The 19,009-nt window shown below is 39.5% G+C and overlaps 1 protein-coding gene across 3 annotated transcripts in view; it reads right to left on the bottom strand.

Annotated features, from left to right (window-relative positions):
- GPM6A (glycoprotein M6A) overlaps positions 1 to 19,009 on the bottom strand; it is a 301,542-nt gene that overhangs the window by 53,342 nt on the left and 229,191 nt on the right. For 2 of the 3 annotated variants that reach the window (XM_067551709.1, XM_067551708.1), the window contains exon 2: positions 5,340 to 5,532. In XM_067551709.1, the coding sequence (XP_067407810.1) occupies positions 5,340 to 5,532 (193 nt within the window). Of the gene's footprint in view, positions 1 to 5,339; positions 5,533 to 7,898; positions 7,989 to 19,009 lie in introns of all 3 variants that reach the window. The other variant, XM_067551707.1, reaches the window with a different exon arrangement.

Raw genomic sequence — 19,009 nt, 5'->3', positions numbered from 1 at the left:
TCTCAGACTGAATCCACACTTGTGGTTAAAATATCAAACATAGCTGATTATTTCTTACTGTTAGTCCCCTGCAGATGCCATCTCCTACTTCTCCTACCTCCTCCTCTTTCCAACATTTGCTGCACTGCCAAAAAATAGCTATTTGGAGCAAGCCGCAGGATAGAGATGATATTGAAGAAATCTGGGCCAATGTGAAGTGAAGTATCAGAGAGGTCACCGAGGGAATCATACAGTTCATGACTGGTCCTGGTAAAAAAGTGATTTTTCAAGATTGATTGAAGATGAAAAATGTGTTAGAAATGTCCAGTTTATTAACAATATATGCATTAAGAAATGATTGGGGGAAGGGATTGAATCATGAAGATGGTACCTTTCAAGCAGTTCTACCTGCACAATAAAAAAAGCTCCTTTTAGTATGTTGTTTGGATCCATTTGAGCTATTTTAGTTTGTGGACATTTAAAATCACTCTTTCTCCATTCAGATGGAACCCAAAAAGACAGAGGTTTTTCTGATGAGAGATTCTACACTTAAAGATAAATCCCACTCTAAAACTGCTGTTATGTTCCATTAATAATATTATTTATTACAAGGACTACAGACCGGGTTTTGAGGGCTCAAGGTAAGATATCAAATCAGGGCTTTTCCATGACCCCAGGAACTGCAGCAACCCTTCCCCCTGTGACTATTCCGGATATCTTCCCATCCAGCCCTGCTCCCTTCCCCAGTAAACCTCATCTCCTCCTGGATGCTTTTATTTTATAGCCTGTCTCATTAATGTAGATTTTTCCTGACTTTCTGACTCCTACACAAGAATAAATCAGCATAGCTCTCAATTAACTTTAATAAAGCTATACCAATTTCCCCCAGCTGAGGCTCTGGCCCTATGTTTTGTTTTTTAAATATGAATAGTTAATATGTATTTGTTATTTCAGTAACGTTTTATCCACATGTGAGTTTTCACTGTCTCCAGACTGTGACTTCTTTGGGAACGGACTATGTTTCCTCTGTGTGGGCATGTGTGGAAAGAGCCTAGGTTGCTATCAGAATACAACACATTAATAATAGCAACCGTTCTCTTTACAAATGCTAGCACTGAGTATGTCTACACTGACGGGGCAAATTTGCCATCATCAGATCGATTTATTCGGATCGATTGAGTGGACGTGAAGATCAGCTCAATCAATCCAGAAGTCAATTTAATAAAACCACCTCCCCAGAAAGCGTAGTGCTGTGTCGACGGGTATGCATTTCCCGTCAGCACAGTGCAGTGGAGACGATGTGCAAAACAGAAATTACGAAGTTGACAGGAGTTATGCAAGCTACTCTGTGTAGCTTGCGTAATCCCGTTGACTGCCGCCAAATTTCACCGGCAGTGTAGAGCAGGCCAAAGTCTCTTGCATGACCTGGGTTCTGGTCATTTCTCTGTTTTGCGTTTACAGCCTTAGTCATTTGAAACCACGATTGTATTGGAGCACTGTGCTTTTTCGTCATCTTCTTTTTTTATCTTCTAATAATTCCAGAGGTGGGGATAGAATTTTTTTTCTTCTTCTGGGAAGTTGTTAATTAAAAACCTGTGTGTCTCTGGACTGTTATTCAAAGACTGCAACAAAGAGTAATTGTATCAGCTAACGAGGCTACTAAGGCATTGTTTTACATGAGAAGCCCCAGTGTTTAGAAGAAGAGATGGTATTAGACTTTAGCCTTTTTGTTTCAGATATAGCAAGAACAGGTCTGTGCTATCCAAAGGGTGTGTTTCCTCTGTATGTGCCTGCTCCTGTCTTTAGATAGTAACGAATGCTTATATCTACATAAATTGCATTGCATGATTATAAACAATAAAACTAAATATAAGCAAATAAGCTAGGATTGTAAATGCACTGAGAAGAATAAAAGGTCAAAAATAAATAGTAGCCTATTAGCTGTATTGTAAGGGTTTTGCACAAATGTAGTTGTGACTGCAATAAAAAAGCCTTTATCTACCAACCCATGCAGAACAGCTCTCAGATGTGGATTGATTTTTAGATTGCATGACATATTGAAATCAACATGTCAATAAACCAGAGAAAAACCATAAGCATAATTAAATACATTTCAACACGATGAGTTCCATTACACAATCTATTTTGTACATTTGCCTTTGAGAGGCATACTCTGGGTCACAGAGAAACATTTCACAGCACCGGCAGTTTAAAAAAAAAAGGCTCTTAAATCAAAGAAAAATTGATCACTTAAGATGGCTTTCCTTATAATTTTTATCTATTTTTTATTTGAGATTGGAATATCTATCCAGTGTGATGCCATTCACAGACAAAGAGGCAATAAATCATAAAAGGAAGAAATTATTAATTTTCATTATTTATGGAATTTTGCTTCTTTCTTGACTTTCAAGGCAACATGATTTACAAAGGGCTTTGTGTATTGCCACCTGCTGAACTCTGTTGTGACAAAACACCAATCAATCACTGACTAGCCTTAGAAAATTACCTTTAAGGGCAGACAAATATTTATTAAAATTCAAATAGAAAGGCAGAAAACGGAACTGTACAGTTTGTCTGGTTACAGATGGCATCTCATTGCTTTCAGTGAAAAAGTTTGCTGTCCCTCAAGAGTTTATCTTGGATCTAACATACAGAAAAATGAGCTGGAATCAGAGATCAATGAAAGGGCTGCGAAGGAAGCAAGTGCTTTTAAGTAAGACTGAAAGAAAATCCCTGGATGAAGTCAAATAATTAGATCATAAGAAAAAATTAAATTTGGCTTCATAGCTCCTTTATCATTTCCGGCGAATTATCTACATTTGAACTATGGCCCTTGACTGATACTTTCACTTAGGAGTTTGACAGGGGAACCTGGAAAACTAGCTATGAACTGAAAGCCTTGATTTGTAGCAGTACTGCACTAATGGGTTCCTAGAGACTAATAAAATAAGTTACAGTCTAATAAAATGACTGATCTTTCATTCAGCAATAACACTGAACCTTAGCTGTGAAGTAAAGTTATATACATTATTCTAAATGCTGGGACCAAAAAAAAAAAAAATAGCTGAAGCCACATGTTTCCCAGCAGCACTATAAACCGCACTGCTGAACAGCCAAATCAGGTGACAAGCTCAGACCCCTCACTCCTAGGGAGATGAAATCTGTATGTGGCAAAGTGGTGATTTACTTGATTTGCATGAATGCCTCTTGCTGACTAATCCAACAAGCAATATTGCCCCAGGCCTCTGAAGAAAATCCTTGCCCAATGAGACAGAGTGGTGATAGTAGAGGGCTGTGATGCTGCCCAGAATGAAAAGTAGGGTCCTTCATTTTAGGCTAGGCCCATATGAATCAGAACTTGCATTCATATTCCTGAGAAGAGGATGTTTTTTTATGAGGAAGGGAAGAACAGAGAAGCCACCATTAAGATGTGTCATTTTAGTTCAGATTTGAGTAAGATATTGTATTAGGGTGCATCTACACTGTGAAAACACTCTGAGACAGTGAGTCTCTGAGTACGGGTTACCTGATTTGGGTTCCCAGGGCTCATGCGAGAGGCCTAACAATAGCAGTGTAGATGTTTCTGCTTAGGCTGCAGCCTGGACTCCGAGATCCATTCGCATCGCCAGGTTTCAGAGCCCAGTCTCCAGCATGAGTGGGAAAGTCTACAACGCTGGTTTTTACCCTGTAGCAATCCTGAGCCAGTTGATGCAGGCTCTGAGGGTTCGTCTACACAGCAAAGAAAAACCCACGGCTGTCCCATGCCAGATGACTTGGGCTTGCTGGGCTCAGGCTGCGGGGCTGTTGCATTGCTCTGTAGACTTTTGGGCTCGGGCTGGAGCCCAGGCTCTTGGAATCTACTTTGCAAAATGGTACAGAAAGAACTAGTTGATGCTGCAATGAGCAGCATTCAAGTGCACAAGTTTTTCCAGGGGAATTTCCACAGGTTGGAGAAGGGAGCATGCCATGTCCAGCAGCTGCTCCCTAGCTCTGCTCTTTTCCCACCATCCAGATCTGATCAGTGTTGCCAATTCTTGTGATTTTATTGTAAGTCTCATGATATTTGGGATTTTTCTTAAAGCCCCAGCTCCTGGAGTTGTGTCAGCTTTCACTTAACAAAAGTAAGTTTCTAGCCTTCCTAGTTGCACAGAAAGCTTGAAAATGTGAACCCTAAAGGATCAAAAACAAATAAAAAGAACTCCAACATAGGATTATTTAAGAACAAAATCTAATGATTTTTAAGTTAATCGTATGATTTGGGCGGGGGGTCGGCGGACTCATGAGTTTTGAATAGTGGGGGTTGGCACAGGTGGAGTCCTTGCCATTGTTTGGATTGTGTGGTTGTGCATGGGGTCTCCTTCTCTCCCCGCCCCTCACACACACACTTTGGGCAGGACTATGGCTTTCCCATCCCTCTTCCACCTTTGCTAGAACATTTGATCTTTAATAATTATTACCTTTTTCCTAAATTATTTGTAACCATGTGGAAATTGTTTGGTAGGTATCAAAATTAATTACTTATGTAAAGCAAAACTATGACTGCTGTTCACAGAGAATTACTTAGAATGAATGAATTTTTTTATATATTACAAAGCATTTTAATTATTTAATCCATTTAATAAGAATTATATTTATTGAGAATATCCATAAAGATCACAAAATACATATATTACTCAATAAGTGATGCAATCCTTAGTATTTAATTAGTGAAAAATATTACCAAATACTGAAGTTTGCTACAAATTACTTGTAGAAAGGAAAGATATTAGCACTATGAGAATTACAATTACTGTACTTATACTATTGAATGTACTTGGATTATTCTATCTGTGTGTTTTATTTCAGCATAATTTCATTAATCTAATTTTTTCCCTTTCCTTAATTTGTAGCCACCTAGGATGGCCAGGTGCCCAGTTTTTGACCAGAAAGTCCAGTTGAGAAAATGGGACCTGATCGTGTCTGGTCAGATCTACTGACTGGACACCCAAAGACTGGTTACTGCAGGGCAGGGAGGCACCAGTTCATCACCCACCAGGAACACCCCTACTCAGCCAGGAATGCAGCTCCTAGTCCCAGCTCTTCAGGCAAGTCTCTCATGACCCAGAAAGAGGGGAAGGGCAAGTGAAAAGGGAAGAAGAGCAAGTGATGGAGCAGAGGGAAGAGGAGCGAATGTGGGAGGAACCTTGGGGGAAGAGAGGGAACAGGGGCAGGGCCTCGCAGGCAGAGGTGGGACTTTGGGGAGAAGAGGCGGGATGGGGAAGTTCCAACACTTCAGCTGGAATGCCCTTCTTTTAAATATTACAAAGTTGGCAACCCTACCAGACACCTAAAATCAAAGTTACAAAACGTTAAACACTTACATGGTAAAGACATCAATTATGTCCCCAGCAGCTCTTGCCATCTCAAAGTAGGTTTGCAGAATGTTGACAGTTCCCGAGAGTGCTTCATGTCCGCAGCCACAGAACAGTGCGACACCAGCATACAGCAGGATGGTGGCAATCAATGAGGCATAGGGGATACCCCCTAAGCACTTGATACAGCACTCAAAGCACCCTGCATGAGAAAGGAAATAATATTATAAGACATTTTATTATCCGTCTATCCTAAAAGCAGCAGCCCCTCTTTTTGATGCAGGGCAATATTTGTGTTCATGAATATTGCAAACACACTCTAGAAATTGAAGACTGCAGGCTAAGGAGACAGCGTATCAGGCATCAGCAATACAACGCGCCATACGCAGTCACTGTCCTCAGCATCAGAAAACCTTTGAAATAGAGGGTGGTTCATTCAGCTCTTATGCTTTCCCAACTGTCGTTTGACCCATTAATCACCAACAACACTGACTAAAGGGAAGCTATTAAGCGGTGTGAATCCTCTGTATTTTATGTGTTTCTATTCAGAGCAGATTACCATGCTGAAACTAGGCTAAACCTATATTCATTACTCTAGATGCTCAGCTAATGGATTACAGAAAAGGACCTAAGTAAAACCAGAGAGGAAGGACGGTTCAGTAATCGGGGCAGTGGCCTGAGGCTCAGTAGAACTACATTCAATTCCCTGCTCCACCACAGACGAGGTGTGTGATACTGGGCAATCATTTAGTGTCTCTGTGCCTCAGTTCCTCTCTGTAAAGGAAGTTTTATACCTGTGCGGTATTATCCCTGTTTTACAGAAAGGAAGTGAGACACAGAGGTGTTCGGGTGAGGATAAACACATTATGAGGCACTCAGATACCTCAGTGACAAAAGTGGCTGTTAAAAATCCCCAGAGGCATTCGCTCAGAGCCCAATTTGCCTTTTACACCAGTATAACTCCACTTAATTTACGATCGTTACTCCTATCTAAGGGAAATCAGAAAAGGGCCTAGAAAATGAGAACAGTTTAAATATTTCAGGTGAACCACAAAGCTTTAAAACTGTTTAAAACAGTTGCTTAATCTTTAGATCTCTAAGATTGAGTATATTCAGTCTTGGATTTCTTCACCTGCAGAACTTGCATTCTCTCCCCATGCTTGCTCCTCCCAGCTCTCCTACATTTTCTTCTCCAGCAAGAGGCAGAAGGCGGCATTTGCCTCCTAGAAGAGAGCCTCATGATTTCTGCCTATCTGTGTTCACCTCCCAGTCAGCCTATCTATATGCAGCACCTCCAGACTCCCTCCGAGAGTCTCTCCAAGCCTGGCATGACCTCCTAATACTTCCTTCTAGTTCACAGGGGAGAACAGCCAAGAACCAATAGCGGAGGGAAGATAGGTAGCTTCCTTGTTGGGTTAAGGTTAAATACACAAAAATATTGACCAAACACAGCTATCCAGGGGCCACAAACTTTCTTCTCCAGCCACCGTACCAATTTAGGCCCAACCTTTAGGATTTGAGGGAGAGGGGAAGGAGCTGAGGATTATGGAACTTTTAATATTAAAGAGACAATATTATGTTAAAAATTAAGGGCCAGATCCTCAGCTAATGAAAACGGGTATACTTCAATTGACTTCAATAGATCTATGCCAATCCACGCCATCTGAGGAGCTAGCTCTCATTTTTTTTAAAAATACAGATTTCCTTGCTTATCTTACTTTAGATGACCGAAACGGAAAAATTTATCAATGTTAATTTTCCTTTTTCAATTTTTTGCACTTCATTCAGCCTGGGCAATAAACGTAAGCTTTCTTTTTCTTTCAGTTCTAATCTGTTCCATTTTCTGCTTTTCATGTATTAGCACAATTCTACTGTGTATTTTTATTAATCTCATTTATTTTTCTTTGCATAGTTTTTGCAGGATTAAAAATAGTTACGAAAGATTACACAGTTATTTACATCATAAAGACATCATTCATCAATCACTGCAGTGGGGTCATTTAGCCACCCAAAACACCTGTTCTCATTTTTTTTTATTCATGAAAACTTTTTATTAATATTTTATGTGTGACACACACACACGCACACACAAAATATTTTTTAAAAGTGTATATTATATATATTAATGATAAAGGGAAAGTTTGAGGATTACCCTACATAAAAGTGCCCCTGTCCTAAGAATATTTTCGTGGTTTATGTAAAACTCTTTTAAAAACTTGAGAAATGCATCATTATGGTAGTCCTAATCCATGAAAACTGGAGTGAAATGGAGTAGGAAATGATCAGACTTGATAAACCATCCAAAATGAGAGCACAGAAAAATAATAAACAGCCGATATGGGAAATCATAGGCTTGGGGGTTGGTAGTTTTTAATTCTGTAAGTTTTAATTTTGCAAGGTTTTATCACTAAATAACACAGGGAATTTAAAAAATAAACATATTGAGGCCAGATTCTCTGGTCTGGTCAAGCTGTGCTTGGCAGAAGATCAGAAGGGGATGAGGAAGTGCCCATAAACCACCTTTGTGGTCCCATAATGCTTGACTATCTCAGCAGTGGGCTGACCTACCAGAACAAATAAGACCAACTTGAAGGCTGCTACACAACTGCCAACAGCCCTCAGGACCCATTCCGGAAGTTGAGTATCATCCTTGTATCCCTGTAATACACTGGGAAATCAGTGTTTTAAAATAAGCAGTGAAGACATATATGAAAACATATGAGTTGGGAAGGGGATTGAAGCTACGGCTAATTTATGCACTGATGGAACACCAATGTCATTTGAACAACTGCAACAAATATACCTACAAGCAGTATGCTCATATTTCTCGAGTTACCCAGAAGTCAACTACTGCATAAAAGGAAACTAGATAATCAACTTCAATAAATCCATTTTACATTAAAATAACTGCATATAGCAAGCATCAAAACTTCCAACATACAATTTACTGATTTCATACATCTCTAAAGATCACACCACTCATCAAAAAGGGAACGTGTTATCATTAAGGGAAAAAATGGCAAAACCAAACTGAAAGGGCTATCAGATACACCAGTCCAAAGTGACTAACCTACTAATGCATGGGTGGCCAACCAGTCAGAGATGAAGAGCCACATTTACCTTTTCAGTTTCCCCTCATCTCTTACCCTCAGTGGAAACTTCACACTGATTCATCAATTTCGGGAGCAGCTTGTCAATTTTACTTGTCAGTTTCCCCTGGTCTCTTACCCTCTGCAGAAAAGCTTGTCAATTTCAAAGAGCAAAGAGCCTCAAAGAACAAACAGCAAAGAGCCCCATGCAAAGAGCTGCGAGCCGCATTTGTATGACCAAAGAGCCGCATGCGGCTCGCAAGCCGCAAGTTGGCCACCCCTGTATTAATGCATAAATTGACTCCACAAACTAGGATTAATTGCCACAGATTTCTTCTGGTGATGTACAAATATATAAAGCAGCAATGTGGCTATGCTGTGCAATGTGGCTATAAGAAAAAATTCTGGCAACAACATAGCACATAAAACATACACATAATTAAACCTACTAGTACAATTCTCATCCGCCCATCCTAAAGATGTGTAATTGTCTATACATGTAAACTTGCTAAAAATATTACTGTATATATTACCTACTGTGTAATTTACCCACCTACAGCATGTATTAGTTACCTATATAGTTGCTATGCGAACTCCCCTAATGGTGATATACACGGTTTTGGGAAAGTAATCTACAAAACATTTAAGAATTTTTTCTCAAGCCGTGATGGTACTGAGCTATATTCACCTTTTAGGGCATGCATCCCATGGCTGGCAAAGTAGTTACACATGCACAACCAGACAAATATATATCACACTTGCTATTTTGTAGCATAATGGCCTTGAATTTTCAGTGACAAGTTTCTGATTCAAATATAATTTAAACAATAACCTTGACTAAATACTGTTTGAAACTGATTAAAATGCTGTACTAGGCCTATAATCTGTACCTAAATAGGGCCCAAGTCTACCATCTTCCTCACTACTCCATGAATTGCCAATGTCGTCAGTGGAGTTACACCAGCAGAAAACTAGAGTAATGCAGTGGTGACGCCAGTCTAAATTTCTTAAAATGAATAGTGAGCTTGATTCTTCACTACGACAAGTGGTGTAATGCAGTAGAGAATTAGGTCAATTAGCTCCTGCCTTCAACAGTGCGAAATTTGAGGATATCTATTCTATAACCACAAAATAATAATAGCAGAGATAGGAAGATTCTGCAATTCCTAGTCAGTCCAGGCATTATTAAAACATTGGTATAGAATGTAATCAGAGGCACCTTAGCAACTATAGCTGCATATGTGACAGACAGACAGAGAGAGCATGAGAGAAAGAATCAATGCTCTGAATACTGTCTTGAGCTGGAAGTCATAATGAAACAGAAATCCAAAACAAAGGCAATACATGAAGTTTTATTCCAGGGGTGGTGAAGAAGAGCTTGCGCTATGCGGACAAGCCTCTATTCAGGAAATATGGGCTCCAATACATTTTATTTTATTGTTCACCCTGTGCTAGAACCCTATTTAACAGACACAATTCAGTGTCAATAGCGGCTGTGCTTACTGCCTCGTTTACCTAGATTTTTTTCCCCCAATTCAAGGTTATTATATAGAAGTGCTGCAACTATGTACTTTGACATAAATCATAAGAAATGTCCCACTTCTCCATTATTGCATGTTTGTTTTTTCTGCACACCTCAGGCTTGGAACTGCAAATCATAAAAGCAGAACCAGCCATTTCATTTATCATAAATCAATATCCAGAGAGAAACTAATATATCCAAGTGCATAGTATGTGACAAGCCATAGAGCTGTACTATGCATGTGTAGCAGCAACTTCCAAAAATGTAATTCTTAGTTACCAAAAGAGGTGCACTGTTAAGACTGTGTTAATGTGTGACCAAACCAGCAATGGTCCCACGAACAACTGCCTCCTCCCCTCCTCCATGTACACTATTCTTGCCCAGATTAGGAATAACCTGCGTACTGGAATGCATTTCGTAATTCCTGTTGTAGAAGGTCTGCAATCTCTGAGCCAGAATTTGCTCCTACAACTCTGTGCTGCTTTTACTGGCTGCAAGTTTTCTAATGTGCCTCTCCATGCAGCAGCCAACAATAATTTGGTGCTGTGTGTGTATATAATTTTCTCTTTACTTTATATTAAGGAGATAAATGACTTTGCTCTCAGTACAGCAATTTAAACTGCAGTTGAGGTTTACACACAAATTGAGGATAGAAACCACCACCACCACAATCATTCTCCTTGTTTTATAAAGTGTTAGTATTACATGAACTCTTGCCATCACTGCAGCTGATGTTCTGCAAGTGACATATGAAATGAACAATCAGTCTTTGCCCAGTACATAGAAAGAATACCAGCTCTGAGAGGGATTCTCCTATCACTTAAACCCATGAAAACTGTATTGAAATCAACGAGAATTACTCTCCTGTAAAATGGGTGTGACAAAAGAATCAGGCATGCAGTATTGTAATCATGGTACTGGCTATAATATTTAGTATTCAGAAAGCCTATCAAGTCCAGAACACTAAGCCAAAAAAGAGAAAAACAAAAATACACAGAATATTGAAGTAGTTCCTATATTTATGTATATTTTTTCCTTTCTGCAACCATCTCTGTCGGTATCTGGAACTTTTGAGAGAATCCAACTATTATTTAAATAACCACTGAAATTTACACACACGGTGCTAAAAAATAAAAGATCCTGTCAAGGAACATGTTGAACATTTTTATGACATTTCGAACAACGTTTTCAGTTACTTCTTCATGGGATACTAAACAGAACTGGATGAGCAGTGTGGAAGATGCATTATTTTTGTATTTGTCCTGATTGCTGGTGGGATGATACCATATCTTCAAAGGTGCCAAACTAGTTTGCAATTTCTAGAAGTTAATTTACATAAAAACATCCCTGGATATGAATTAAAATTGGATCGAAAGAAAATTAAAACTTTGGGTATTCTAAGGGGACAGACGTGTCCAAACCAACTTCCACATCAGAACATTTCCCCCCATTGTTCCAGGGTTGGCTGAGGACAAGAGAGTTCTAGTCTAAATCTAGATCATCATTTTGTGACTGGTCCCTACCTCCATGATGGACCAAACTAGAATTTCAGATTCGTGATGCACCCAGGCAATGATGGACATGTATCTCAATATCTGGATCACAATTTTGCAGCTCAGTCCTACCTCTGTATGCAGCAGACACGTTTTATATAGTTTTAATGGCTGTTCCGGCGATGAAAAGGAAAAAAATTGATATTTTAATATCAAGAGATGAACCAACACAGGCACTTGTAGACTGCTTAGGAGCTAACCAAGTGTATTCATGAAACATCTCTGCAGAGTAATGGAAAATCTGAATCTCATGTTAAGACATCAGGGTATATAAATAGCTTAGGTTGGCATCTTAAAAAAATGTTTCTAGACACTTCTTTTTGTTTGTTGTGATCAAATTCTTCATCTCAAAGTGGCATGTTATTCAAAATGTCATCATTCAATTATACCAATTAAGTTTTAGTCAATGAATGTTCCCAATGCTGTTGATTCAAAATGTTTTTTTTAAATTTGCAAAATATTAAATATTTTTAAACGCAAACACACACTTTATGCGGCTTTTGAAATTTAAAGACTTCAAAACTTCAAGCAACTTCCATCTGGAAATACCAGAGAATTATCTTTTTCTGTGAGTTTATTACTGCAAAAGTGGAAATAGTTACAACATGTTGCCAACTCTCACAATTTATTATGAGCCTTCCAATATTTGCCTATTTCATTAAAGCCCCAGCTCTTAGAGTCCTAGAGAAATGGACTTGCAGAGAAAAAGCTAAGAAACATGAAATCTAAAAGCTCACAAGACAGAGGGCAAATTCAAAGAACTGACATATATTATTTTGAAAATGTCTGGATTTGGATGAAGTCTGAGTCATGATTTTTGAACGTTTATGTTTCTCCATACTTCTGGGGGAATCGAGGAACTGTGAAAAAAAGAAGTTTATCACAAATACTTCCTATATTGTTACTAAGGAGCCAGTTGGCAGGTACATCATTTCCTCTTGTGCCACTGTCTAACAAACTGAGTCCGACTGAGGATCCGGGCAGCACACAACAAGCAATTGCAGTGCACTGTAACCACCGGCAGAAGCACTCCAGAGATTATCCTGGATGCCACAGGAAGATGGCAATACACCAGGAATGTGGTTTCATTAGGCCACAACTTTATTAAGTAATTCACCTGGGAACTATGAGGCATTAACAGGTTCAGTGCAGGTCATCCTTCCTTTGTAATCCATTCCACGTGGTGGTGGGCTGCTGTCAGCCACTCCACCTTCCACCCCATTAACCTGATCCCAGCACCATGCTGGGACCCCACTGCCCTTCCCCCTCCCCCCACAAGGGTTAAAGGGGTGGGGAAGTGGGGGTTGCCTCCTCTCTGTACCAGATATTGGGAGCCCCGATACCATTCCCCATCTTCTTTAGGAGATGACTCCTCCTAATCCTTTTCCAATTCCGGTTCATCAAGTAGCCAGACCTACAGGATGAGCATCTGCCAAATTGCAACAATATAAATCTTACATCCTAACCTGTTCACTGGCTCCCACTGCCCTGACCATTCTGGCAGTGAAGGAAAAATTCCTTCCCAGCTGCCAAAAAGGTAAACAGCATGATGTACTCAGCATGGCCCAAAAATCTGTCCTACTCTAATCCTAAGGGATTGGGGCAGCAGTAGTGGGGGAGCAGGAGCTTTTCTGCCCAGACAGAATGGTGCTCTGGGCTGCGGGAAGGTCTTATAAACTCCCCTTCCCTCTGGGCATTGGAGCCAACAGACATACGCTCCACCCTTGTGTCCAACCAATTAGCCATAAAGACACCAGGAGGTGAGGAGGAGTGCAATCCTTAAAGGGACTAAGAGTTTTCTTTCCCCTGCTGACCTCCTACCTCTGAGGCTGTGGAAGGGCAACACATGAATACTTGTGTCGCTGCTGCCTAGCAACAGCAAATGTCAGTACTTTCTCCCCCCCAGCACAGGCCAGCTAACTGCACAAAAATAATTAGGTCTGAATGTGGAAACTGCCTTTTCCTCTTAGGTATCAAACATCGCTGGTCCTACTATTAGTTGTGTTTTCTCACAGTAATTGACAGTGCAACAAAATGGCAGATGAAATTCAGTGCTGATAAAGACAAAGTAATGGAAAACAGAATCCCAACTACACATATAAAATGATGGGGTGCAAATTAGCTATTACCACTCAAGAAAGAGATCTTAGAGTCATTGTGGCTAGTTCTCTGAAAACATCCACTCACTATGCAGCGGCAATCCAAAAAAGCTAACAAAATGTTGGGAATCATTAGGAAAGGATAGATAATAAGACAGAAACTATCATATTGCCTTTTTACAAATCCATGGTACACCCACATCTTGAAAACTGTGTGCAGATCTGATCGATCCATCTCAAAAAAGATATATTGGAATTGGAAAAGGTACAGAAAAGGGCAACAAAAATTATTAGGGGTATGAAACAGCTTCCATATGGGGAGAGATTAATAAAACTGGGACTTTTCATCTTGGAAAAGAGACGACTAAGGGGGGAGGATATGATAGATTTTAAAGATGATCTATAAAATGATGACTGGTGTGGGGAAAGTAAATAAGGAAGTGTTATTTACTGTTTCTCATAAGAGAAGAACTAGGGGTCATCAAATGAAATTAATGGGCAGCAGGTTTAAAATGAACTAAAAGAGTATTTCTTCACACAACACATAGTCAACCTGTGGAACTCTTTGCCAGAGGATGTTGTGAAGGCCAAGACTATAACAGGGTTCAAAAATGAACTAGATAAATTCATGGAGGATAGGCCCATCAATGGCTATTAGCCTGGATGGGCAGGGATGCAAAACCATGCTCTGAAATGTCCCTAGACTCTGTCTGCCAGAAGCTGGGAATGGGCAACAGGGAGACTGGTGATTACCTGTTCTGTACATTCCCTGTGAAGCACCTGGCATTGGCCGCTGTCAGAAGACAGGACAGGGGGCTGGATGGACCATTGGTCTGACCCAGTATGGCTGTTCTTATGTAAGTATGTCTGAACGTATGGCAAGAGAGTTTATGAGAAGAGAGTTAAGAAAGAAAGAAGTTCTGAAGTCTTTCAGGCAGTGCTGCCATTTTACGGCAAACAGCTGCACAGTCAGTAATAGCTGCACGCAGCACAGGGTCCAGATGGAGGAGGAAGAATCATAGGTGGCTGTACGTTACTTCTGTGCTCAACTGATCCCTGGACTTCCTTGGGACTGATTCAGCCTCCCACCCTCACCCCCCGCATACCAAGAAAGCTGGAGCACTCAGAAGTATTTTTACTTGCATTGCCTGGTAACAGCCCCCCAGGACCATAATGTCAGCTGGAGATGGTTGGGGTGCAGCTGAGTCCTCGCTTCTCCCAACCACCTCCCTTAATTCACTTCCTATGCACAGTGTAACCAGCTCCATGCCACTCAGGTATTCCCCTCACCAGAGGGCTCTTCATCTGGCTGATCAGAGCAGCTCTGTTGCATGGTGGGCCAGAACCTGACTGATGTGTTGACAGCAATGCTTTCCTAGTAGTAAGCCCACACAGCTGGAATTGTGTCCCTGAGGAAATATGAATAAGCATAAATTCTCCAACTGCACAGATCATCACAATGGATAATATTCTGGTTTCCTAGCTGTTTGATAAAACTGCAGGCAGCAGGAGCATAGTGTTTGATCTTCTGTGAAACTGTGAATATTTCATTTAAAACCTGTAAAGTGCCCAGATGGTGCAGGAACCAAACAATAATCATAAATGATACAAATACAAAAGTATGCCTATTCGTGGCCATATTCGTCTTCAGTCTGTATATGGAACTGCTAAAAACATAACTCTCATGGATCATAGGACCTATGAAACTTATTCAATACATAGTATTTGTAAGACAGAAAACTCCATGGGATAAATATGTCTGTTATTATTTATAATTCTAGGCATATATTATTCCTCTTTCATACTTTCTGAGCACACAAAGAAGCCAGATTTCAGAGATAAATATTTTGGATACTTCCAAATTATTGTAACAAAAAGTAGCAACAGACAATAGTTCACACTATTTACTAAGTAGCATAACCATAAAATAACTTTGTTTACTCTTCAAACACCTGTTTATCTCCAATGTAGCAAGCTTGTGAAACCAAACATCTATAAAATGACATCCAATTTAAGCCATTTCTGTTTAACATCCCCTTCAGCAATTAAAATACATGCATCTGGACTAGGGACTAGTTTGTCAAATTTCCATTTGATATGGATTAAACCTCTCAGAAATGTGATTTCTTTGTTCTAATAACCAAAAGGTCATTTTATTCTGTTAATTAAATGCAAAAATCGAATTAGTTAAATCAGATAAAAATCAAATCAGTTAAACAGACAGAGGTTCTGGGATCTTATTTTGTCAGATGAATATTTTGTCTGATGAATTGAACGCCTATGCACAGGGGATTGTTACATTATTTGTCTTAACTTACACTTCTGAATGACTGGTTTTTGTTTTGTTGTTTAATTTCCAAGACAAAGTTACCTGTTTCATCATTGTAAAGACGGGCACAAGCTGAAAAGTTAGAATTTGGATTCTGACTTTCCCCCACCTTCTCAAAGATAGCTCAGGGATTTTCAGATCCAGAGTTTTGATGTAGTCTCTTATACTGAGTCCATCAACAAAGATCAGACCTGGGGGCTAGATCCACAAAGGGCCAGAGACAGAATGACTCTATAGCCCAATGGTCAGGGCACCCATATAGGAGACCCAGGTTCCAGTCCCCCTGCTCCATATTTCAATGTTTAAGTCACTTTCCTTGGAGGTGGGAAACCCCAATTCTAGCCCCAGTTCCACATCAGATAGATGGGGGTACTGTCTCTCCTATCCTGGGTGAGTATTTTAACCACAGGGCTAACATTATAAGGCGGGGGCAGCATCACCTCCTCCTGCTGTCATTTTGTGTTGGATCAGGATCCACAAGAAAATCCTAGTTTGAAAATCCCACCAGGGTTTAGGTGTGAGATAAGTGCCTGGGCAACTAAACTGAGGCAACAGTGTGCATGCTCCTTGGCAGAAACTTAAGCACATTAGGGATATTCCTGATGGAAATTTAGGTGCCTACAGAATTAGGCAGAAGCTGAGCAGCGGTTTCAAGGATCTCAGTAGCACCTAAATATTGAATTTAGGAACCTAAATCCTTTCATGGATCTAGTCCCAGATTCTGATTCTTGATCCTGAAAAGTTAGTGAGCTGGAATGTTCACATCCAGGTTTTGCATCAGACATATCTCTACATCAATCAAAAATAAAAAACATCCAGAAAAACAGCAGAAGAGACTTTTATGAAATTGCAATAAAGTACAATTCAGGGTGTTTCCACTGTTTACACTTTCGTACAGTTAGTTGACAAAAGCAATGCCACTTGATAACCTGGTTCCTAAAAAAAGGAACTTGGTATCAAAGCAGAACATTTATATTGACAGCAATAAATGAAGTATATCAACTGTAAACCCCTCTCTCTCTCTCTCTCTCAGACACACTGCATAGTCATGGGCAATATTCAAGAGAATTCAATTGCAACCACAGTTTATTGTACTTTATCAGAAATTACAAAAATCAATCACACTAAAGCCAAGGCCATAGATACTCCTATGAGGAAAATAAAGGCAAACGCTAGTTACAACATAAAAGCATGATAGAGTCAGAAATGTAAGGGGATTGGTTAAGAGTATTTCAGTGCCCAATGCTCTTTCTGGAAAAATAACTTCTCTGTCCTAGCCATGCGTATTCCTCAGATGTAAAGCATTTTGTACTTATTTATAAAACTAGAACCAATTTGTCCACTGGCTTAAATGCCATACAACCCCATTTAAATCAATGGGATTTCAAACAGGTTATACATGAGTCCCCTAATCTCCTGTGTTCCAGTTATGGAAGGTGCCGATTTGCCTCCTCTCCCAATGAAGTTAATGGGAGTTGTGGGCTCTCAGTATCCACCAGAAGTTGATCAGCACATCACAGGAAAAGAGCCTGAAATGGAAAAGATGCATAAAGGAGAAGAAACGCCAAAATATAGGGCCTGATTCTGATCTCCTTGACACTGGCTCTACACCAATTCAACTACAATGACTTCACTGGAGACCCTCCTGATCTACACCAGGGATCTACAAATGGGATCAGAATCAGGCCCTAATTTTAGTTTTAGTTTTAAAATGTAGTTTTAGGTTTAGTTTTAAAATTTAGTTTTTGGTTGATTAATAATGTATTGTAAGATGACAAAACTTGTCATAGTATACTCTATATTCACTTGGAAAATGCTGAAGTATGTTCACCTGTAATATGCTGTAACATCAAGCGAATAAAATTTAAATAGAGAAATTATAAAAACAATATTGCCATAAAATATGATTTCAAAAGGAAAATGGTCAGAAAAAAACAAAACAAACAACATCCCATCCTCCTTGAGTACTTTAGGACAGAGCTGCATAAACAAAATGTCTATGCAAGGAATCATTATTTGGTAATTGGTGACAGGTAAGAATTCAAATGTTTGTATTAGTGTCTTTAAGAGATGCTCATTTCTTACTCATATAGTTACACACTGAGATCCTGAAAGTTGAAGCAGCAATGACAGGATGGCAGCAATATTGCTTCTAAGACTTACTTTACTTTGAACTCTAGCATATATTTGGAAAATTGTCTACATCTATTAAAAAAAAGAAAGAAATGCACAAAGGGAGAGGCATTTACCACTTTCTGACACAAATCTGTCTTTTTAGGCTACTCTCCCTAAATGAATATATTAAAGGTTTGCAAATAATTGGCATCTTTTTCCCCCTTCTTTTAAATAGGATCATAAAAATCAAATCAAAAGACCTATTGGAACAGCTCTGGTCCATCCCCTGCCAGTGCAGGACTGACCCTATGGTAAATTTTCCAATGCTTTCAGTAGTTCAATTTCAACTTATTCTAACAATGGGGCTTTATATTTACAAAATCCCTATGCCTGATTCTAATCTCACTTTATACTGATGTAAACCAGGAGTAACTACATCAGTTATAGGGGTAAGTTGACTGTGAGTGTAATCAGAATCAGTTCCCCTATATTTCAGGCCTTGCCGAAACTAGAAAAGTGCAGAGGTTTAACTAAATCAGTTTAAACATCCACCTAGCTAAACCAGTAGAATCCCCCAATGTAAGCACACTAAATCTTGTTTATTTTGAATTAGTTTAGATTACTGGGGGTTTGCAGTGCTTTAATTAAATAAATTCTTTGATCAATTTAGCTAAGCAGGTGCACTTTTCTGGTACAGGCAAGATATTGGTCAATAGCTTTATGGGAAGAGGTTCTCCAATTTTTTCACAGTGTGGACTACTTCTCAAAACAGGGATTGTCTTGTGGATCGCATACACTCTAGGCCTATTGTGATTGCCGTTATTGTTATCCTGCTGTAAAACACTTGCAGTTTGGAGATGTTACAGTGGTTAGCACAAGAGATTCTAGATTAGTCCCGGAACTTGAAGAAACTAGGCAATATGCATGTTTTTTGGGAAACTGCCAAGTCCCCATGAAAATTACATTGCAGTA

Source organism: Emydura macquarii, unplaced genomic scaffold, assembly GCF_026122565.2.
Source record: "Emydura macquarii macquarii isolate MOO-44397 ecotype Brisbane River unplaced genomic scaffold, CSIRO-AGI_Emac_v2 contig_1363, whole genome shotgun sequence".
Taxonomy (NCBI): domain Eukaryota; kingdom Metazoa; phylum Chordata; order Testudines; family Chelidae; genus Emydura; species Emydura macquarii.
Note: the sequence above shows the minus strand (reverse complement) of the source record. Positions and strands in the feature narration are given on the sequence as shown.